Below are 22,990 nucleotides of genomic sequence, written 5' to 3'. Positions count from 1 at the left end.
GGGAATCGCGCCGGAGAGCAGGCTGGGGGCGGGGCCCCGAACGCCTCCTCCCGCCTCTGCCCCCTGGTGGTCCCGGGGCCCTGGGCGCCTAGGCCCCGGCCGCACGCTGGGTGGGGCGACAGTAGCTGGGCTTGCTGCTGTGCACGCGACGGCTCGGGATGTGCTCCGGTCCGGGGAGGCGGGAGACGGCGAGCTAAATGATAGCCGCGCGGTGTACCGGGAGCAGCCCGCCTTCCTCGCCCCTGGTCTGGACCGCCTCCCGGCCGAGTTATGGCAGAGGTGTGGAAGGGGGCGTAGGTCACTTGCAGACCCCGCATTCAGAGCCAGCCTTGCTCCTCTGCCTCAGCAGTGAAGGGGCCTCTGGCTTCAGCAGGAACCAGGCCACAGCGAGCCGCTTCCCACCTGATCCGTCTCCCCGGGGACGGGGAGGAAGGTGGGCGAGAACATCCTAGGGACAGCCAGGGCAGTCCGAACTCGGATCTCAGGTCTGGCAGCGTGGCTGGAGAATCTTTCTTAACCCCCGCTGTGCCCTGCTGCTCCTCGGAGGGGATGGGTGAGCAGGGCTGTGCAGGGGTGTGATTCATACTGGGACTCCCAGGGAGGCTGTGGGAGCCCCCGCCAAGGGGCCCCCCACCCACGTCTCTGGAAGACCAGCCTGACCGATCCGGTTGTTTTAGGGCCAAGGGAGCTGCGGGAGAGCAGGCCAGAGCGCGGGTTCCTCGGGAACAGGGGCTGCAGAGCCTGCGCTGGCAGCCCGGGCTTCCTCTCGCGTTTAGTGTGGCTGCAGGAGGCAGCGCTTGCGCGGGTGCCCAGTCCTCCCGTGCCTCGTGCTGCACTTCGCGGGAATCCCGTCCCCTTCTTGGCCGAGTGTCTCGGGTCTTGGTCTGCTGCAGGGCAAGCTGATGCAGTGCCAGTCGCTACAGTGCCCAGAAGTCCCGTCACACCCCTAGGTAACAGAGTCAGGCATAGCTTTGGAACTGGGCAAAGGACCAGTCCTTCCTGGACGCCCTGAGATGTCCTCACAGAGCAGTGGATTTCATGGAGGGGTCATAAATCGGCCACTGTCACCATTTCAGAGCAGGAGCAGCCTGGTGAGGAGCTGTACCCTTCTCCCTCCGGCCGTGACAACAGGGACTCGTTAGGCCTGGCCACTGCGGGAGTTTTGAATGGGAGGGGGGCATGTGAGGATAGCTGTTTTTGGAAGGCAGCTTGGCAGGGCTGCGTTCGCTGGCTCAGCACAGAGATGGCAGAGGGCAGGAGGTGGCCCTGTGCGGGGTCTGGAGGAGCCGCGTCTTGATGGATGCTGTCCACTCAGCCCAGCTGGGGCCCCGTGGAAGTGGTCACTTTCCTGAAGCCCACCCAGAGCCCCCGCTGGACCCGTGATTCCCCCCACGAGCCTTCTACCCCAACTGCCATTAATGATGGGAGCAGCTGTCATGTCATGCTGATGACGGCCCTGAGACCTGTGATGGCCCTGACCAGGCAGCAGCTCCGACTGGGTGGATGCTCCTCAACTGCCCCCCGTTTTTCCTCCCCATTTTACAGATGAGTAAACAAAGGCCTGGAAAGGTCATGCTGCCCCACATCACCCAGCTGTCCTTGAACTGTAGCTGTCGCCCAGACTCAAGCCTTGGGTGCTCCCCAAGCACCTCACTGCTTCCATCCATCCACAGGCAGGAGAGCAGCAGGCTGGAGGTCCCAGGTGACACTTCCTCCGGCCCACTCGCCCCATGTCCAGGCCGTCAAGGTGGCCTGTGCCTCCCCCAGACCTTGACTCTGCTCAACTGGGTCTTGTCCCCCTTTGTGTCTGGGGCTTGTCCCCTGCAGACGCCTCCTGCACGTATCACAACAGGGGCATCTGTCTGTGTTTGGGGATCAAGATGTGCAGCAGAGCCTGTCCTGGCGCTCAGAGTCCCTGTGGCTTTTTCTCCTGCTCAGGCTCGCTTCTCACTCAGCGCCCTGGCTGTCCCCAGTCCCTGGTGTACACACCTCATGTGGTCCCCTGCTCCCTCTGCCATCTGCTCTAGTGTTGAGCACACCTATTCTCAGGGCGACTGGAGAAGCCCTGTGTGTTGTCCACTGACCTTTCTGTCACCACCTACCCTGTGAGTTGTCCTTCTTGTCCTCGTGTCCAGTCTTTGCAAGCCTCTCATGGCGCTCCATGAACTGCTCCGATGGGAGCAGTGTGCCACCCCAGGGTGGGTCTGTCCCCTGTGGGGTGTAGATCTGGGGTCTTGGTGTTGATGGCATTGCTGTGGATTTTGGTGTGTTTTGCTTGAATCTGGGGCAGGATTCTTGGAGGTCCCTTGAGTTCTGGCAGTGCTGAAATGCAGTTTGGTGCTGCTGGGGCGGAAGGCAACTCCTGGGGTTCTGCCCGTCGGGTGGATGAGCTGTCCGGTGTTGCCCAGCTGACACTCGGAAAGCCAAGGAGGAGCCACCTGTGAGGCCACTGCTCCCTGGGTCTCAAGGGAACCAAGCTGACTCCGAAGTGGTCTTTCCTACCCCCTGGGGGCCGGGCTGTCCGAGGGGACTGGGGGACACATAGCTCCCCAGGGTAGCACCTGAGCGCCATTGGCGTGGTGTCTGCTGTGTGTCCCGTGCTGGGTGCACACCCTGGCAGGTCCCACTTAGAACAGTCCCTGCCCGTGCAGGCAAAGGTGCACCGTCCCCAGACCCTGTTCTGCCGTGTGCCATCAGGGCTGACGGCATGGTACGTGCTCAGAGGTGCACCTTCGTCTCTGCCCTCTGAGCGCTCCTAGCAAGCTCCACATCAGTGTCTGCCCACCCAGGGGCCCCACCCTGCCTCCTGGGCATGGTCTGGGCTTGGGTGGAGTTGCTGCTGTCCTCCCAGGTCTGGTCCAGCACCAGGCTAAGGACAACTTCTCCAGGGCTGTCTTCGTTGCATACCTGTGTCACCTGTGTACCTCTTGTCACTTCAAACCTTGTCTACCAAGTATGGCTTGTTTTGGAGCCAGGTTGTAGGCAGAGATTGGCCCAGGGGAGAGAACTGGGCTGAGGGTGAATGAGGGAGGGAAGCCCCGGGGGCATTTCCCTGAGCAAAAGCGAGGCCAAAGGACTGTGCCCACATCAGGCTGGTAGAGCTGAGCCCTAAGTCCGGGCCTGCCCACTCTGCCCTGGGAACATGAGGCCCGGAAGGGGACCTTAAGCTGTACCTTGCTCTGCTCCAGTCCTCTCAGAGCTGCCCCCAAAAGAGGTGACCGCAGCCAGAGACCCTCCTGGCCAGGGTGGGTGCTGCTCTGGCCTCAAGGGAGCACCCCAGCCTCCAGGCAGAGAGAGCTGCAGGCCCCAGGGACCAGGATAATCCCCGCCTTCCACTTCCAGGCCAGGCTCTGAGAGGCAAGGAGCCATATCCGAGGCAACGGAGCGGGGGCTCAGAGTGGAGATGATGGCCTCCTGGGACAGGAGGGGCTTCCTGGCGGGCTCCCTGGGTGGCAGCCAGGGCCCCTGCCCATCTGTCAGTGGTCCTCAGGGCCAGCGCAGGGGCTCGTCTCCCCTTCAGACAGGCCAGGGCTGGGGAGGAGGTTGACTACAGTCAGGGGCACTGCCTGGTCACCAGCTGTCAGGACGCGCCCCCATGCACAATGACAAAGAGGCCTGTAAAGCAGGTACAAATTAACAAAAACTAAATGCTTAATTGCCCTGGCATGCCAAATACCAAATGCAGGCGCTGCAGCAGAGTGTAGATTCCCAAGCCTCCACAGCGCGGGTGGTGCCATTGGACTTTGGCATTGCCATTTCCTTGGTGTCGCCCGGGGGAGCTGTCCAGGCACACGCTGACCCCGCACCAGGCTCAGCCTGTCAGGGTGAGGAAGTGAGGGGAGATGCGGGAGGAGGTGTGCAGGTGACCCTGCCTGGAAGCCACCGTCCCCGGGGTGCCAGCTTCAGGCCTTGCTGCAGCGCTAGCTGTTCAAAAGATGTGGCCCTGTGGTCACTATCGTGCTGCCCCTTTTTCTGGACCTGGTTCCGGTTCCTCTTCTCTCCCTGCCCTCCCCAGCCCCCGGTCACTGTGATTCATTGACATTGGGGTCACCTGTGGACCAGGCACGGTCAAGCATTTCCCAAGACAGGACCCTGCAGGGAGGGGCCTTTGTCCCCAGCCCCCAGGTGACAGAACTCCTTTAATCTGCCCGAGGTGGAGGGGCAGGGCTAGACAGCAGCTTTGGTGTCAATGACAGGAGCTGGAGCTCAGCCTCACGGTAACTGTGGCGTCCCAGGCCACTGACAAGCCCCGGAAACGGTGGAGGCAGAGCTGGGCCTTTGTATTTCCAATCACTCTGTGACCTGTGTCATTGTGTCCTTGTAACAGGTGGGTGCCGTGGCACCCACTTTGCAGGGAGGGGTGCCTAGACTGGGAGGGCAGGGACTTCCTGGGTCACACACCCCAAAGTTGGCGGCGCCAAGGCCCACACTGTTTAAACAGTGGGGCCATCTATGGGGGTGGCTGCCCGGGGCAGGGGACGAAGAGCAAGACCAGGACCGGGCTCAAGCAGCTGCTGCCTTTCCTTCGTTGGCGCCAGATTCCCGGGCTGGGGGGCTTTGTTGGGCCTCCCCTCCCCCATGCGGACAGGCCGAGCACAGATCCCCAGCGTCTGGGCCGGGATTATCCTGCAGCTTCCACCTGTCACAACATGTGTGGCCAGCAAGGGCCACTGTGCTTGTCCCCATCACCAAGGAGACAGCTGTCACTAGCCCCACCCCACGGCTTCCTCTGCTCTCTGGGATGTTTTCTGGGAAGCCCCGAAGCCATGTCCCCTGGAGCCCCGGGGGAGCACTGTTCCTGCTGTTGGGCCTGAGCTCTTTGCGCCCATGTCTGAGCCCGAGGCCCTCGGGGGCTGCTGGCCCTGGGTCCCCATGTGGATGCGCTGCATCTGGTAAGTCCAGCTGCTTTCCAGGCGGTAGGGCAGCAGTGCTGCGTGGGGTCCCTGCGGGGGAGGAAACAGCAGCACCCGGCCTGCCTCCCTCTGCTCCGCTGGTGTTTCCTCCTCCGCCTCACCCGGACCCCACATCCAGCACCCCTTCCCTGGTGGCCTGGAGCCAGGGGCTCACATCTCACAGGAACTGGGGTTTTCCCAGCTGATACCACCTTCCTCGGTCCACAGGGCGAAGCCGACGCACACGATGGTCAACTGCTGGTTCTGCAACCAGGACACGCTGGTGCCCTACGGAAACCGAAACTGCTGGGACTGTCCCCACTGCGAGCAGTACAACGGCTTCCAGGAGGTGGGGCCGCGGCGGGGTGGGCAGGTGCTCCCGAGCCAGCGCCTGCAGGCCCCCACGCCCCGGGTCGGTGCAGCCCCCGCCCAGACCTCTCCTCGGAGCTCACTGCTCCCGGGCACACAGTCCCGCTCCACACTGCTCCCCTGTCAGCCTGTAGCCAGCCTGGGAACAGACAGGGCTGCTTCCAGTCCAACTTCACTTACAAAACTGGCAGGCCGCAGTGTGCACACTGAGACCTGGGAGCCAGGTCCTGGGGACAGAGCCATGGGAGGTGGGTGCTGGGGACAGGCGCCCGAGCTGGGTGGCCTTGTCCGCAGCAGCTGGGCCTTCCTTTCCATGTGAAGCGTCTCAGAAGAAAGCTGCTGCTGCTCAGTTGAGAAAGAATGGCCATTTCAGGTCCTGACGCGTCCCCACGTGGGCCTGGGCCTGAGCCCGGGCCAGAGCCAGATCAGGAAGGGGCTCCTCGCTGACCAGGACGCCTCTCCCCGCAGAACGGCGACTACAACAAGCCCATCCCTGCCCAGTACCTGGAGCACCTGAACCACGTGGTGAGCAGCACGCCCAGCCCCCGAGACCCCGCGCAGCCGCAGCAGTGGGTGAGCAGCCAGGTGCTGCTGTGCCGCAGGTGCAGCCACCACCAGACCACCAAGATCAAGCAGCTGGCTGCCTTCACGCCCCGGGAGGAGGTGAGCCCACCCCCACTCTGCCAGGCAGAGCCACTTCCTTCTCTGGCTCCCCTGCGTCTGTGGCCAAGCCTGGGAACGCCAGGGAAGTCCCAGGCCTGCAGGGCAGAGGGGTTTGTCCTGGGCAGAGGCAGATGTGGGAGCCATCGCGTCCTCGTCCCTCAGATCCGTGCGGTCTGTGGGTGCCTGGGCAGAGGACCGCCTGGCTCTGGGAGTGGAAGGAAGCAGGTGGAGCTGGGAGCTCCCTCCCCTGGGTTGTCTGCGGGACCTGGGAGCCTGGTGACCTGGCTTCTCGTCCTGCCTGTGCCCTGCTCACCCAGACTTTGCCCAGCCAGGGGTCCCATGACCTCAAGAGGCAGATCCCAGCTGAGGCACAGGCACCCTGGCCTTCCCAGTCCTGCCGCGGAGCTCAGGGGTCTGCAGGAGGGGAGGGAGGTGGGGCTTGGCACCAGGCTTGACTGGCGCACAGGGTCCCCACGAAGGTCACACTGATAACCGTCCTGGCCACTACAGACAAACAGCACAAGTGCATTGCTGTGTCCCTGGGGGAGCTAGGGAGGGACGTGGCTTCCAAGCTGTCCCCGAGGCCCACAGAACCCTTCAGCTCCCGCCAAGCCCAGGCCTGGCCAGCAGCCTCTAGTGTGTTCTGGAGCCCCTGCTCCGGTCCTGGCTGGTCTGTCTGCCACGCCCAGGCGGCATCAGCCCGGAGCCCCTCCCCGCAGCCGCATCGCCATTCTCAGTGGCGGACAATGGCGGACGAGGGAAGCAGTCCAGGGTTGGGGGACTCTGCCGGTGTCGCCACGTGTGAGGCCAGGGCCTGCACCTGAACCTCTGTCCCCATACACGAAGGGCAAGTACGACGAGGAGATCGAGGTGTACCGCCACCACCTGGAGCAGATGTACAAGCTGTGCCGGCCATGCCAGGTGGCCGTTGAGTACTACATCAAGCACCAGAACCGCCAGCTGCGCGCCCTGCTGCTCAGCCACCAGTTCCGGCGCCGGGAGGCGGACCAGGCCCAGGTGCGGCGTGAGGCCCGAGCTTTGGGTGTGAAGCCTCAGGAAACCTCTGGAGCTCGGGGCACCCAGCCGCCTTGTGTCACCAGCTGGGATGGGTGTGTTCCTGAGGACAGTGACCAGGGTCACGATGGGTGCTTGCTGCTGTCCCTAAGCACCTTCCTGACCCTCATGGCAGCCCTTATGCTCCGCTCTCAGGCACTGTGACGCTCGTCACAGCTGCGGGAACCAAACCCAGGGAGGCCGAGAGACTGGCACAGAACCATGCAGCTGGTGCTGAGCGGTGCCAGGGTTTGAGCCCAGAGTGTGTGGCTAAAGTACTAACTCGCGCGGCAGCCGCTAGTTAGTGGAATGTTCTGGTTGCTTAATAAGTCGGGTCTGCCTGTCCGCACAGCAGGACACCGGGGGGCCCTGTCCTCAGACCTGGGGTTTCTGTTCCATCCCAGCCTCCTGGGGCCGGGACTGAGCTGCTCATTGCTATTTTTTTTTTTTAATTTAACTCTTGCCAGAGTTCCCTGCACTTGATTGTAGTTTAGCACCAAGCGCGGTGGGAACTTCCGGTGAGGACTTGACCCCGGGAGTGAAGCTTGAGGAACTGTCACAGTGTGACAAAGGTTTCTTCGGAAGCAGGGGGCACGGAGCGCAGAACAACGCAGCAGCAAGAGGGGGCAGAGGGCAGCTCTGGGCCCCGGGCTGGGTGCTCTGGGGTCCTGGCCGGCACCCCCGACCAGCGTGGGCACGGGGCGCTGAGGACGGCTCTGCGGTGCCTGCCTGACCTGTCTCCCCGCCCCCCAGAGTTTCAGCTCCTCTGCCGCGAAGGCCCCGGTCCAGGTCATCCTGCTCCGCGCCTTGGCCTTCCTGGCCTGCGCCTTCCTGCTGATCACAGCGCTGTACGGCCCTAGCAACCCCTTCACCCTGGGGGTCGCCCTGCCCCCAGCCCTGCCACCCGGCAGCAACAGCTCGGCCGCACCGGACAACAGCACCGCCCCAGGGACTGAGGGCTGGCGGCAGCTGCTGGACCTGCTGCCCGAGCACGCGACAGAGAAGCTGCTCGAGGCCTGGGCCTTCGGGCAGAGCCACCAGATGAGCATTGTGGCCGTGGGTCTGGTCACCTGCCTGCTGGCCATGCTGCTGGCTGGCCGCATCAGGTGCGTGTGGGGCTGGGCACCTGGGTGGGCGGGGACGCTGGCACACAGCCCTGTCTGAACGCTGTGCGCCATGCAGCCAATGAGGCCTCTGCGCTCCGGGCCTGGGAGTCTGGCAGGCCTTAAAGGGGCCCGGGCACGGAGCCAGCCAAGCACCTGTCCCCTGTTGAGGTGGGCCTGGTCACCTTCCTCCTCCACCTCCAGCCCTCCTGGGAGGTGGAGTGATGGTGACCACCTGGCGCATTGGCTGCAAAGCTCAAGCCAGGTCCTCTGGGCCCAGTGTCCATGCACTGCACCTGCAGTGGCAGCAGTGGCCCTGTAAGCCCCCCTGGGGCGTGGAGGCCGAGGACGTGCGGACTGGCTCGGAGCCAGCAGGGCCCGGTGCTGGACAGGAGCAGCGGGGCTGGGGTCCGATCTTCTCCCCTGGGCACTTACCGTCCCGCCTCCCGCAGGCTCCGGAGGATCGACGCCTTCTCCGCCTGCCTGTGGGCTGTGCTGCTGGCGCTGCACCTGGCCGAGCAGTACCTGCAGGCGACCTCGCCTGGCTGGCTGGACACGCTCAAGCTCAGCACGATGTCCCTGTGCTGCCTGGTGGGCTTCACGGCAACCGTGGCCACAAGGAAGGCGACGGGCCCGCGGAGGTTCCGGCCCCGAAGGTCAGAGCAGCAGCAGTGACTGCGGGGGGAGGACAGACGGATGGATGGGCCCGTGACTCGCCGTCCGGAGGAGGCGTCCCTCAGCCTTGTCTTTTCTTACTTCCCTTCCTGCCAGATCCCAGGGCCTGGCCTGGCCCCGCATCCTCCCCTTCGCCACCCACCAAGGTGGCCCCCATCTGAGGTGCTTGCCAGGTACCCCGTAGCTGCTCACCACTGCCACCACCTCTCTGGCCTGAGACCCTTTCTCAGCGCCGGTACCCCGGCAGCACCCACGCAGCCTGCCCCACCCTGACCCCCGGCTCCCGCTGAGCTCCTGGGGGCCTGTGCTGCATGGCCTGAGCGCTCAGGCTGCTGGGCGGGCCCGGGCCACGCAGCAGGGTGCCCGAGGACCAGAGTAGAGCCGCCGGCTGTCCCCACCGGGGAGCCTTGCACCTGGTGCGTCCTCTGGGTCCTGCTTGCAGCCAGGCTGCCTCCTGGGGTTTGCTACCCAGTTCCTGCCCTGAGACAGTCCCCAGAGTGAGGTCCCGGCCTCCCTCCCAAAGGGACGGCACAGCCCTTGGTTCCTGCCTGGTCTTGCTGGAGGTGTGAGATGAGCCCTGCCCGTGGGGTGCAGTATTTTGGGGACAGCAGGTTCCCTCCAGCAGCCAGGCCGTGGGGGGAGGTCCTGTGGGCCACACAGGAGGACTTGGCCCTTTTCCCATACAGTGCCCGGGAGAAGCCCAGGGAAGGGCCCCGAGGGATATATTGGCTGTGTGACACCAGGTCCCTGTCACCTGTCCTCTGGCCTGTCACTGGCTGCCTCACAGCAGCGCTTGGAGGGTGCCCTCCATTTCCGTTGGGTGCTGCACACCCTCCAGGCCTCTGCCTCATCCTCGTCTCTGACAGGGCCACCCAGGGATGTGGCCCCCAAGATTGTCACCCCAGGGCAAGGCCCAGAGGTGCTCCTCATGGCTGTGTGTGGTCCTGGCCCGGACCCTGGGGCGTTGGCCTCTGCGTATGTGAGCGTCACTTGAGAAGCACGCAGGGACACGCCCTGCCGTTGAGGTGCTGTCCACACACACAGGAAGTCCTTGGCCTGTGGTGCCTCGAGCGCCCCAGCTGGAGTGTGCCGCAAGGCCTTACCGTGCCATGGGGCACAATGCCCTCTGGTGGTGCATGCTCCAAGTGCAGTTACTCCACTGCTCAGGGAGGACAGCTGGCACACCTGCGTGGCAGTCACAGCAGAAACCACCAGCTCCCTAGCCTGAGGGCACAGGCCGCAGGAGGCGGTGGCTGGCCAGCCCTGCCGTGGCGGTCCTGTTCCATTCCAGGGTCCTCAGAGGCCACCTACCCTCTGCACCTCTAGGGTTAGATAGAGCCTCCACCCTGCTGTGTTTGCGGTGCCCCCAGGGGTCTGGGAGCCACAGGGGCTTCTGTGTGACTTTGGCTCGCTGGGCCCAGCTTGTCCTGTGTGGCGTCACACAAGAAACCACCTCCCCCGGCCGGGGATGTAGCTCAGCGGCACCTGCTTGGCAAGCGCAAGGTCGTGAGTTCGATTCCTGGTATCAAGAAAAAAAAAACCACCCCTAAAACATGGAAGAGGCCTCAGTCCCTCAGCTCAGCGTGGGGGCACCAGGATGCATGAGCCACAGCAGCCCCTAGTGGCTCTGAATCCTGAGGGGTTCAGGCCCAGCCCTTTCTTCACTCTAAAAAGCAGCCTCAGCAGGGAGAGGAGGGCTGGGGCTGGTCTGCCACCCGCATGCACCCTTATGTCACTGCGGGTCTACTGTTCTTAGGAAGCTGACAGTGCAATGCTAATTTCTGCATTTTGGCATTGGGTAAGAGCAGGATATGTGTGTGTGTGTGTGTGTGTATTTAAGTTAAATTATTTATAATACTGGAGCCAGCTCTGGCTGGCCAGGATCCTCTGCTAGGCAGTGCCTCTCCTGCCCCCTGGTGGCTCTGAGAAGGCATGTCAATAAGGTTTCCTGGCCTTTTTGTAGAGTTTTGTGTGACTTAAAAATTATCTGTCTCTTAAGTAAGTCTCGTTAGACAAAGTGCCAGCAGCTCCTGTTGTGGCTGGCAACGGCTGTGCAAGTGCAGACACCTGTGGGTGGTGGGGACAGGGTGGGATCGTACAGGGAGAAGGTAGCTGCCCCTGAGAGGTTGGAGGGGGGTCAGCCTTGTGCAGCCTGTGGGTTGGGGTCCCCTCCCCGGGCCAAGAGGTGCCCTAGTAACACTTGTTCTGGAGTAAACTTGGACCAACCTCTGCTGCCCCCGCCCCCCGCCCCATTCTGGAAAGGCCTGTGACCTCTGTCCTCCTGTCTTTTCGTATAGTAGAATGTGGATTGTCTAGTGCCCCTAACCGCTGTAACCTCCACCCCGGCCCTAGTTGTCATGTTCTGGATGCTGTGTTTTCAATAAATGCCTCCCGGGCCCTGTACTTCCGGTTGGCGTCAGGTATCACGGCGTTTTTCTTTTTTCTTTCATGTTTCTTCAGAAGTGCTGCTGTGCCCAGGCTGGGTGTGGGGTCAGGCTTTGGGGTGCAGCTGTGCCCACGGGAGCCCGGGTGGGAAGCAGGTCTGAGGGCTGGTGACAGGGACTTGGAATGGCTCAGGAGGCCCAGCTGTCCTCGCCCACCTCAGCTGTGTTACCTGTCTCCTAAAACGGCTCAAAACATCTCTCTGCTCGGCTTCTAATGGAGCTGGACAGGAGCAGACTGCACAGCTCCCCTGGGGTGGGGTGACAGTCCAGGCCGCCCTCCCCACGGTCCCCACCTGCCTTGGGGGACGTGCAGCCTTGGCTCCAGGCTCTGGGTCCCTGGGCGCTGAGCATAGGCAGGCGGGGGGCCTCTGGCCAGAGCAGCTCGGAGCCCAGCGGAGCCAGGGTCCCTTTAGCAGAAGGAGCCATGGGAGGTCCAGTGATGGCACAAGAGCACACACACATCCAGAGTGGCCTTCCCGCAGTGCAGCGCTCTGGGTGACACCAAGCCAGGGACAGTCCCTTTGCCCGGTGGCTGGGTTCTTGGGCTTCTCCAGGGAGGGGCCCTGGCGTGAGCAGGTCCTGGGAACGTGCTGGCCAGACCCAGCTGTGCCCACCCCACGGTGCCAGGAAACTCGGGTCCCTGCTGGCTCCCCCTGAAGGCTGCAGCTCTGCCCTCCCACGCAGCTCCTAACCATGCTCGCGGGGCCCTCGGGAGGGGACGCCCAGCGCAGAGTCCTGCTGCCACCTGCTGGCCGGGCCTAGGCATCCGCCCGCTCAGGCCTGCACCTGCACCTGCTGCGGTGCCGCTGTCACCCGTGGAGACCCAGGCACAGTCAAGCGAGCCCATGGGTGCCACCCGTGCCTCCGCCCTTGAGGCCTGAAAGTGTCGGTCCCCACACCACTTCCAGCCGTCCTGCCAGATGGTGTTACAGTCCTAACGTGGGAGCGCCCACACCTGTGGTTTCCTTGGGGTTTTTTGTTTTGTTTACCTTTTTGAGACAGGGTCTCACTATGCAGTTCAGGCTGGCCTTGAGCTCACTTTGTAGCCCAGGCTGGTCTCGAACTTGCAACGATCCTCCTGCCTCAGCCTCCAGGCGTGCGCCACCATGCCCAGCTGTGTTGTTTTTTGTTTTGATTCAGTTTGGTATTTTCTGGTGCATACCTAACAAACTCTACCACTGAGCTATACTCCTGGCCCCCAGACTTTTTTGGCTAGAGGCAGAGCCCTCCCTAGCATCTTGGGAGTGTCGGACAGGCCCAAAAGACAGGTCAGCTGGTAGAGCAAGGGCACATCCTGCCTGGGTCCCAGTTGACCAGGTCCCTCTGCGGGTTTACCCTGCCTCGATTTTCCTAGACACAGCTTCGCCTTTGCTGGCCTTCTGGCACTTGCCAAGAGACTGGGAAGGTCACGTGATTCTACAGGAAGGCCTGCGCCTTCCTTGCAAAACTCCTTTAAAGGGACAGGGAGGTAGAAAATACCCGGGAAGGTGGGCAGTGCCCGTTGTGGCCAGTGACACCCCCCCAGCACTGTGGTATGATGGCCTTGGCACTTTAGCCAGCCCCCAGCTCACCGCGGGCCTGAGCCTGCCTGCCCTTCCGTCAGCAGTGTCCGCTGGGCCATTTGTCCCCTGGGACCGAGGTAAGGCTGGACGCCCGAGGGCCATCCAGACGGCAGACTAATGTATTAACTGCCTTTGCCTCCCCCTTGTAATCGGGTGCCTTAATCGGAAGCATGGTGGACGTGCTGGCCTGGGACCCCTGGTCCTGTTGAGTGATTTGTACTTCTCGAGTTAAAGAGACACTGTCACCTCTGTCTTTTGGGCCACCTTGCGGTCGTTTCCAGGGCTTTTCTAAGTGTGATTCTGCTGCATCCCTGTGGGAGCGACCTCTGGGGACCCTCAGCCCGGCCACCTCCCGGAAGTGTCCATGGGGCAGGCAGCAGTCCTCCCAGGCAGGGCACGGGGGCCTCGGAGCTGTGTGCCCAGCGGGGCTGCCCAGGGCGTCGCTGAGCTCCGTGGGGCTTAGGGCGGAAGGAAGTGGCCCACAGAACCCAAGGCCACTGAGTCTCCTTGCATCGGGGCAGGGCTGGCGCGAGGTTGGCACGGGTGACAGTGCCGCTTTAATGGCGAGACCGTAGTGGAGGTAGTTTGCTGTGAGCCTGAGGGCCGAGGGGCATGCAGGGCGGGCTGGTCGTGCTCGCACCCCGCCACCCGCTCCTAATGGTGCGAATGGACGGCTGCTTTTCCGCTTCCACTAACGCACGCCTCCTCTGGAGCCCACTCCGGGCCCCTGGCACCCCCGAGCAGGGGCGGGCGCTGCTGTGCCAGGTGACCCCGGCCCTCAGCCCACCCGCTCCTCTCTCCTTGCCCGCAGGTGCTTTCCTGGAGATGCCTCAGGCTTCTTCCCCGCCAGCCCCAGCCTGGTCACGCCCCGCCCCAGCGTCCCCGGCGCCTCACCGGCCCTGTTCGTCCCCACCCCACCCGGCTTCCTGCCGCTCGCGAACCAGCAGCTGTTCCGGTCTCCCCGTCGGGCCTCACCCTCCTCACTGCCAGGCCGCCTCAGCCGCGCCCTCTCGCTGGGCACCATCCCCACTCTGACCCGAGCAGGTAAGCGGCAGAAGGGGCTGGACAGTGACACGGACACTGGCAGGGCAAGGTGGGGCGGTGCTGCTCAGTGGTTAGCGCTCCTGTTCAGAGCTTGGGTAGACCACTGCTTTACTGCCTGTGAGCAGGGGACGTGACCACGAGACCTGTTGCCCTTCCAGAGTGCAGTGGGAGGAGAGGGCACCTCGAGGGGGGCAGCGAGGGCCCCATCCAAGGGGCTCTGAAGGCACTGGGGTCTCTGAGCGCTCGCTGGGTCTCACCTTTGAACCACGCTGTGCTGAGTGAGACCCGGACCTGGGCCCCGGGCCCAGCAGGCAGGCATTTACCACTCCGGTCAGTTGTATAAGTTGCCCAGGCTGGGCTCCAAGTTGCAGTCCTCCTGCCTCAGCCTCCCAGTGTGCTAGGATTGTAGGTGTGCACCACCACACCCTGCTTGAATCCACTTCGCCATCTGCTTGCGGCCCCGGCACGTCCGTGGTGAACTTGGCCCCCTTTGGGAAGCCGCCTCCGCACCTGGCAGGTGTCGCTGGCCCGCTCGCTGTTGCGGCGGCTTCAAGGCAGAATGCGGGTGCATCCCGGTCAGCCCAGCTTCTCTTTACTGAGGCTGCACGGCCACTCCTGCAGTCGGGGCTGCAGCTCCGTGCCGACCCCCCAGCCCCAGTTCTCCGGTGACTCGTCTAGGGTGCTGTGTGGGTGGGCGTCCCCAAGACGGAGACGGTCACTGGAGCTAGGTGGGTGACAATTCAAGTAAAGATGTGGCCGCCGCTAGCGCAGAGACCTGGACTCGGAGTGGTCCTGCGTCACCAAACGGCCGCACCGGTCCCCTGCAGAGCGTTCCTCAGCCCCTGCCCCGCGTCAGGCACGGCACCAGACTTGGGGACCCAGTGGCAGGCAAGGCCACGGGCACAAGCCCAGGGTGTTTGTCCCTGGGGGTGGGACAATGGGGAGGGAGGGCAGGAGGGGGGGGCGCATGCGGTGCCGGCCCGGAGCCCGGGCAGCAGAGCAGCAGCTGCCACCTCTGGATCTTTCCACACACGGCTCTCAGCTGGGCACTGGGAACAGCCAGTGGGGCTTCTGCGGCTGGGTCAGGAAGCGGCAGCCTGGTCAGTGCCCCGTGGGGTCCCTTGCAGGCATCTGGGGCTGGGCAGTGGAGCAAGAGGCTCACGCCGACCTTGTGCAGCAAGGGCACAGAATGAGGAACAGAGACGCGGGCAGCCGCTGGCTCTTGTGTGACCCGAGGGCCCTCCCGCCCATCCCGCAAGCGAGGCTCAGCGCCGTGCCTGTTTCCGTGAAAGCCCCGGGGGTGGCCGGGCTGGAGAGGGGCTCGTGGTCCCCGGGCCTGATGTGTGGATTTCTTTCTGTCCAGACTCAGGGTACCTGTTCAGTGGGAGCCGCCCGCCATCCCGGGTGTCTCGCCGCCAGGAGGTTCCCCTTTCAGGTAAGGAGGGCGAGAGCCCGGAGAGGGGGGCTGCGGACGCCACGCAGGGGCCCGGGGCGGGTGGAGCCGGGGAAGCAGTGGTTCCAGCATTAGCTTTGGGCCACGCACGCCTGTGCAAGACACCAGACCCCGCGCCTGCGCCTCCTGTGGAGCGGCGGGGGGTAGGGTCGGATCTGTAGTGGGGATGGCCCCGGGCTCTAGCCACTGCAGGGCTTGGGCGGGCAACCTCCAGTCAGGCTCCAGTGGTTCCGCCCGGGCTCGGGGCAGGCGCAGGGCCAGGGCTCCGGACCGCTCTCCCCCACCTGCTCAGGGCCAGCCGGGGCCCCCGGTGACAGCGGCACCCCTTCCTGAGTCACTGCCCTCACGGTTCTGTCGCTCTCCCTGCAGACTACTTCTCTGTGCTGTCGGGGCACCGCCTGCCCTCCCCTCTCCCGTCCCCAGCGCCCTCCGTGGCCAGCTCGGTGGCCTCCAGCTACGGCTCCCTGCGCCACCGCAGGCCGCTCATCAGCCCCGCGCGGCTCAACCTGAAGGGGCAGAAGCTGCTGCTCTTTCCGGCAGCCCCCGGGGAGCTGCCCGGCACCCCCAGCAGCTCTGAGGAGCACACGCCGCACAACGGCAGCCTCTTCACCCTCGAGCCGCCCCCACGGCAGCCTGTTCCGGACAGGGACGCCAAGCACAGCCCCGGTGAGCACCGCGCCGCGTCCGCTGTGGCCGTCAGCGCCCTCTGCCGGCGGGGATGGGAATGGGGGCCTTGGTCACTGCCCGTGTGGCTCTGGGGAACCAGGGCCCTCTGGGAAATTGCCATCTACGGCGGATTTTTCTCTTTTTCTTAAATTTGAGTAGGGCTCTCCATTCTCAGGGATCCATTGCAGACTCAGCATCGTGGCCAAGGCTGCCGGTCACAGACGTTTTTGCTTGGCTCAACATTTAAAACATTTTTACTTGGGCTCTTAGCTCCTTGAACATCTAGGACTTCCTCACAGATGTTTTTTGGGGTTTTTTTGTTTTGTTTGTTTTGAAACAGGATCTGGCTGTGTAGTTCAGGTTGGCCTTGAATTCACTATGTAGCCCAGGCTGGCCTCGAATTCACAGCAATCCTCCTGCCTCAGCCTCTCCCATGCTGGGATTATAGGCGTGTGTGCTGCCACACCCACTCTTTCTCACAGATGCTTAGATTTCCTGTGTGTAATGATATCGGAAGATCCAGCCACACTGGCTGGATCCTGGCCAGGCAGAGGACGGGGTAATCGGGCTTCTAGGTCCCCAAATCTGCCCTCGCGCCCTGTCACCTCTGCCCGGCAACCTGCACAGCCAGGGTCCTAATGGGTTCACTGAGGACCCGGCCTTCTGCAGTCAGGGTGGTGAGTGGGTCGGGCTGGTGCCCCGGGGTTGAAGTGGAGCTGTCCCCGGTTGTCACTGGGGGCATGCTGAGACCACGCCCGTCTCCCCGCAGACCTGCGAGCCCGGCCGGAGCGTGGCAGCGCCTGCAGCAGCCGCTCCATCAAGAAGGAAGACGATTCTTCCCAGTCTTCCACCTGCGCGGTGGACACCACCACCCAAGGGTGCTCGGAGGGGGCCGCCGCCTGGAAGGGTCTGTACCCCAGCCACCGCCACCTCCTGGGGGCCAGACCTCCGGCGTGGAACTGTAGGGTCTGTGGCGCAGGAAGGAATTCAGGGTCCTTGATGAGCCTCCCCTGCCCCGGCCCTGAGACTGCGTCATGGGAGGCTGAGCCCGCCGAGGCTCTTCAGGGTCAGCTGATCTTGATTTCGGGCAGATTAGGAGCTCGGCTGTCGGCTGCCCCAGCCACGTTTCAGGTGCTCAGACCACGTGTGGCCCGGGGCTGCCGCTGTGTGGGGCGCCAGGTCCCGGTGCCGAAGCCTAGCGGGGGGCACATCCAGAGTGGCCTGGGTGGAGCTGCAGGTGGGGGCACCGTGTCGGGCGTCGGGCCTGCGCCTGGGTGCTGAGCTTGTGCTCGGACCCTGGCCCCGTGCTCGCTGACTGGCAGGGCGCGGGGTCCCTCAGCGAGCGAGCGACACGAGTTCCGTCCCCGGAGGGAGGCGGGCGTGTGGTGGGGGAGGCAGAGTCGCGCGGGCCGGGGTGCTGTGGAAAGTCCCTGCTGCCTCCCTTCAAGGCCCGGGCTGGGTCCTCATCCCCCAGGCTGCCATTCCCTGGGAAACAAGTGTCGTGGTCACTGCGCGGCCCGGGTATGGGCGCAGGGCAGTGAGGCCCGGGCCTGCGTGGTGGTCTGGGTCCCTTCCGGCAGGGAGCCCTTTGGGCAGGGGTGGATGTGGGTGCCCGACACGCTGCTCCCTCTGGAGGACCGGGGCGTTGGGACGCCGCCGCGCCCCTCTGATGGGCTGTGTCCCTCTGCAGGGCGACTCGGCCCCTCCCTGATCCGAGGCCTCCTGGCCGTGAGCTTGGCCGCCAACGCCGTCTTCACCTCAGCCTACCTGTACCAGAGCCTGCGCTGAGCGCCCGGTGCCCAGAGGCAGTGCCCGGGGCGAGCCCGTCACCACTGCCACCAGGACCCTCCGTCTCCAGGGCCCCTGACCTCCCGGGACACCGAGCGCGTATCCTCAGGACCTGCTCCTCCCCCACTGCCACCTTGGCTGACATCGGTCTCGTTTGGTGCTGACACCTTGACCCCGAGGCCTGGGATTCTGGGGCGGGCTGCCTGCCAGGGCCCCCTGCCCACTGCCCATGCCTGCCCGGCGGGAACCTCCCCGCTGCCGCTGGGGCCACCTCTCTGTGCTATATCCCTGGCGCCGAGCCAGCTCCAAGCCCCACCAAGGTGCAGAGGACCTAGGACGAGGAGGCCCTGTCCTCGGGAGAGAAGCCCCTCCAGGGGGGCCTGCCTCTTCCTGTGGCTTCAGGACCCCCAGGTTCCCCTCTTGCTGTGTGCACCCCTACTCTGTGATTCCGATGCCCCTGGCCCCTCGCTCACACTGCCCACGGGGACCTGGCCTGGCCCCTGGCGCCGCACGAGCTGTGATCTCAGATGACACTGGACCCTTGCCAACCCTCAGACCCCACCATCCCCCCTTTGTCCTCCCATCTCCCCCAGGCTCCCCTGGACCAAGGTCTCCCGGGCCTCCAGCCAGCCACCTTCCACCCCACCCGTCGGCCCCTCCATACTCCAGACCCCTCGATACGCCGCCAGTCCAGGGGCTGAGGGCCCTCGGCCTGGTCCTAACGTGGAGCCACGGGGCTCGGCTCTCGCCACCCACGCCGGTGCAGGCGATCCGCGCCGGGTGATCTCTGGGACTTGGGAGGGAGGGCGGGCGGGTGGGCGTGGGACCTGAGAAGGGGCTTCACTGTCATTCAGGGATAAAGTTTATTTTATTTTTCTACTGCCGCTGCCGGGTGAGGCGCTACCTGACTAGCAGGACGCCTCCTCGCGCGTGGGTGCTCTGTCCGTTCCTGTCCCATGGGCCACGGGGTGGTGCTGGACCCCAAGTCCCCTGCCAGGGTGGGTTCTGGCGTGGATGTGGCACCTCGCGGTTCCCTGTGTACAGCGCTGTGTCCAGATTTGTACTTCTGTTTCTCGCCTAAGGAAACCAGACCGTCTCCGCCGTCCTCTGTCCGCGGCCCCAGGACCTCGGCCAGGGGCAGGGCTTTGACGCATGGTTTGTTCCCCGAGAAATCGCAGCCGTATTTTTCTTTATAAAAGCAAAAAAACTGAAACCAAAAAACATGCCAACCTCGGAACTGGACCTGGCTGTGCCTTCTTTGTTCTCACTTGCCTGGGCGGCGCTGGGGAGGAGCCCGGCGGAGGGGGTCGTGGTCCTCTGTCCTCAGCACAGAGCTGTAGGGAGGCCCCAGCTTCTGGCAGGGGTGCCAGGTGCCCTGCCACAGAACGGTGTCGCCAGAGGCCCAAGAGCCGGGCAGAGCAGCCAGCCTAGCCGGACCAGATGGGGCCTGGCCTGGCCAGCAGCCCCCAACCTCCCTGGCGCCAGGCTTCCAGGCAGGGTCAGACTGTGATAGATGGCCCTGTGCTCCTGGCAGCTGGGCCCTGTGCCAGCGCCCATGTATCTCACACAGAGCAGGGACGCGGGGCCTCAGCTGAAGGAGCCAAGAGGCCTGCGTGCTGGGCAGGAAGCTGGGGCCAAACCCAAGGGACCAGCCCGCTTGGCACAGGCCCAGGTCAGGGTGGAGGGGTCTGCATTTCTGTTGGTTGGTTTAGTTCGGTTCGGCCTGGTCTGGTCTGGTCTGCCAGTCTCTGATAAGCTCGCTGTGTTGTCCAGGCTGGCCTTGATCCTCCTGCCTCAGCCTCCAGAGTGCTATGGCCTCAGTTGTCTGGAGTAGCAACCCAAACCGGAACCACCCAGGGCTGGCATGGGGATGATCAGACCTCAGTTCGATGTACGGGGAGGGAGCCACTGTCACTGGCCTAGCGGCCACTGCGGACAATAACCAGCAACCTGTGCTTGGCTCCCTAAGGCGGAGGGGGGCAGGTGGAGGACCAGACCCCAGGATGGGCGAGGGGCGGGACAGGAGGACCACACGGGACCATACCACCCCTGGTGCAGGAGACGCTGTGCTTCTTGCTGATGTCCTGTCCCCCTCCACGCTGGAACCCGAGACCCAGATGCACACCTGGCCTTCACCTGGACCCCAGCTGCGCTGCTGTGCGAGGGCTCACTCCTTCCTGAGGTGTCTGTGGCTTTACTACTCCTTCCCCCGTGTCTCCCTCTCCTTAGTAATGTCATCAGTTTCACTCCAAAAACAAGATATTTACTATGAAAAACCTAGCGACAGATGTAAGAAAAGAAGAAGAAGGCCCGTGATCCCACCATGAAAACGTGGGCGTCAGGAAAACGGGGTCTGCCTTTCTCTGCCGCAGGAGGGGCTGACGGCCCCGACAGTAACTCGGATGGGTCCGGCGAGGCAGGTGCCGAGTTGCTTTGGGGTGATGTGCAGCCTGCAGCCCTCCAGCCCCCTGTGCTGGGCTCCTGGTTTTCTAGGGCACTGATCAAAACCCCAAATCCAGAGGGGGACAGTCGTACCCTCCACTCACGCGCTGTCCTCACTGGGGACTCCGGCGCCTGCAGCCCTGAGCAGTGCTGTGACAACGGTGATCTCGCTGTGCTGCCGGCCGCTGCAAGATGGCGCCGTTGGCCAGGGTTCCGAGGACAGCCCTCCCTACGCCAGCCTTGCTTCGGCTCTTAACCTCCTGCCCTCTTCTGGGAATGGCCTGAGCCTTTGAGAGCGGGATGCCAGGCTCTGAGGCCACAGCACCAATCCAGGCTGCAGCCACAGACTCTCCTAGAAGGACACAAGCAGCAGTCAAGTACATACAGGGCACACCCATAATCCCAGCACTGTGGAGGCTGAGGCAGGAGGATCTCGGAACCTCTTGCTGTGGTGGGTAGTTGCAGTCACCTATGAGCAGAGACACAAACATTCAGACCGCAGTGTCGTAGCCATCTAACAAAACAGCAGTGGCTCCCACGGGGGCCGATGACTTTCCCAGCCACAGCCTTGTGTTGTGGCTCGCAGTACTGGTTCCAAATGTGCGTCCCATGCCTTGGAGTGGCTGTCAGGTCCCATCACAAAGTAGCAGGTTGCACCCAGACCTCCCGTGACACTAACTGCCTCCCGCCTGGCGTGCTGACAGCGTGACTCATGAGGCCCGGAGCCCGGTGGACAACGGGTGACAAGTCTCCCGGACAGCTGCACAGCACCCTCTGGTGCTATAAACGCCAACCGGCAGGGAAGACCCTGAGGTATCTCAGCTTGATTTCTGGGTCCAGCAGCCCAAGGTGTCTTCACCCCGCAGGGGAGCAGCCCGGCCCAAGGCAGAATTTTCATTCAACAGACCAGTGACTTCCGCAAGTCCTGCAAGTACAAGCCTTTCACCTGCTGCTTCAATGGTTTAGCACCCTTTCCCCGGGCATGGTGATGCATGCCTGCATTATCAGCACTTGGGAGGCTGAGGCAGGAGGATCGATACAAGTTCGAGGCCAGTCTAGACTGGATGGTGAGACCTTGTCTCATAAATAAGTGAAAACAGCCTTCTTTTCAGTCAAGCCAGCTCCTGCGGGACTGTCAGGCAGGCGACAGGACATTGCACTCGATTCCCCCAGCCCAATGCCGCGCGTCAGTGTGGGCGAGCCGTGTCCCTGTCACTGTCAGTTCCCCACGGCAGCACACACGACACCCAGCCCGCACGGTGAGCAGGTGTTCACAGCCCTCGCTCACACCTGCAGGCCTGGGGTCGTCCCCCTCCGCCTCGTCCTGGGCGGGTTGGCTCCCCTTCCTGCCCAGCTGGCACGTCCATCCTTCGGGCTGTGGTCGGAGCAGCCTGGCACACCTGGACGCCTGGCACTGCTGGTCCCTCTCCCACTGTGCCCTAAGACCCACTGGGTCTATGCCCTAAGGCCGCCCAGCTGTCCTTACAGCTCCCTAAGGGCCAGTTCCCACGAGTCAGCACCACCCACACTGCCACCCGCTGCTTCTCCACCCGGCGAGGGCCACCGTGTCCCAAGCACCTCCAGGGGCGGGTAGCGTCCCACCCACCACTCGTCTGGCTCCGGTCGCTGGGCATGGCTCCCTGGCACCAGCACAGCCTGTGAGGCATCTGTTGCAGAGCTGGCAGCTGCGAGTGTGCGTGCCACGTCTGCAAAGCTTGGTGCTGTGCCCCCCGCAGTTGGCTCTTCGGTGGCTTTGCCGCCTTTCCCAGCGCAGAGGCGGAGGCGGAGGTGGTCTCCAGCCTGCGGGGCTCCCGGCCCCTTCCACCGTCCGGACCAGAGCTCTACAGCTCTGTTGGGGCTGCTTCTGCCACGCCCCTGGCGGAAGCCCTGGGGACTCCTGGCACCTCCGGGACAAGTGGGCATGGGCCCTGGGGCGCATAGCTGCCGTCCTGCTCGCAAGTGTCTCGGCTTGCTCAGAAGCCCCTCGAGCCCTTTACCCCAGCCCCCCTTTCTATCCAGTCACTCGTAGGCGGGTGATGGGAGCAGGGCCGGGCATGGAAATGGGCTGGCACCTGAGGGCCCGAGGGCATCTGCGCTTGCTCCACAAGCGTGGGGCTTGGCACAGCCGCTGTGCGGTTTCCTTGGTGCCCTTGTCGGGTGCGGTACATGTCTCGCCCAGCCACAAGACTCCCCAGACTCCCGCAGTGCTCAGCCCGGCACCCTTGGACCTGGTCCCCCTCCCCGCTCCTTCCGGTGTCCTCGTGTGCCCGCCACGCGTTTCCTGGGTCTCCGAGACCTTGGACACTCTGTGCGATGAGACGGCGGCACGGTCCGGGCCACCTCCCCGGCCAGTGGCTGTGCAAACGGCCCCAGGCTGCGCCGTGAAGGGACCCTCACGGCCGGTGTGACCGGACCCCGCAGCCTGCAGCAGCTGCTCCGTCTGGACATGCGACAGCGGCAGGGGTGGGGCGCCCCTTAGTTATCTCTAATCACCTTCTGCATGTGCCATCTGCACAGCCCACACCACACCGTTAAAGGCCTGGGCCTGGGTGAACCCTTCGTACCTTTCCTCGGTCGCGCATGGGGGCTGTGGAGTCCTCGTGGTCAGCTACGCTACTTGGTATTAACACCGTGCACCGGCAAGACAGCTCCACACGTCACTGCAACCCTGTCACTGTCTCTCCCCCTGAGGGTGAGGCTCTGAGGCTGGGGACCAAGGGGAACATGCACACCTCGTGTTCACCGGTGAACCTCTAAGACCTGGATTCCTCAAGGACAGGCCTGTTCTGATGAGGCTCAGAGCAACGTAGGACAAACTTAGGCTTTGGTCAGAGTC

The 22,990-nt window shown here is 63.8% G+C and overlaps 1 protein-coding gene across 1 annotated transcript in view; it reads left to right on the top strand.

Moving 5' to 3' along the window:
* Positions 1-18,954, top strand: part of Tmem201 (transmembrane protein 201) — a gene marked incomplete in the record, with an annotated part of 19,309 nt that extends 355 nt beyond the window's left edge. Inside the window, 10 exon segments of the mRNA XM_013504166.1 lie at positions 5,121-5,241; positions 5,730-5,924; positions 6,771-6,941; positions 7,731-8,083; positions 8,533-8,736; positions 13,573-13,805; positions 15,169-15,240; positions 15,628-15,924; positions 16,694-16,831; positions 17,615-18,954. Of these exon segments, the coding sequence (XP_013359620.1) occupies positions 5,121-5,241; positions 5,730-5,924; positions 6,771-6,941; positions 7,731-8,083; positions 8,533-8,736; positions 13,573-13,805; positions 15,169-15,240; positions 15,628-15,924; positions 16,694-16,831; positions 17,615-17,712 (1,882 nt within the window).
* Between the last annotated feature and the right edge of the window lie 4,036 nt (positions 18,955-22,990).

The sequence above is a fragment of the Chinchilla lanigera genome, unplaced genomic scaffold (genome assembly GCF_000276665.1).
Source record: "Chinchilla lanigera isolate Chin_1 unplaced genomic scaffold, ChiLan1.0 scaffold00085, whole genome shotgun sequence".
NCBI lineage: Eukaryota > Metazoa > Chordata > Mammalia > Rodentia > Chinchillidae > Chinchilla > Chinchilla lanigera.
The sequence above is the reverse complement of the archived record's forward strand: the minus strand, read 5'-3'. Positions and strand labels throughout refer to the sequence as shown.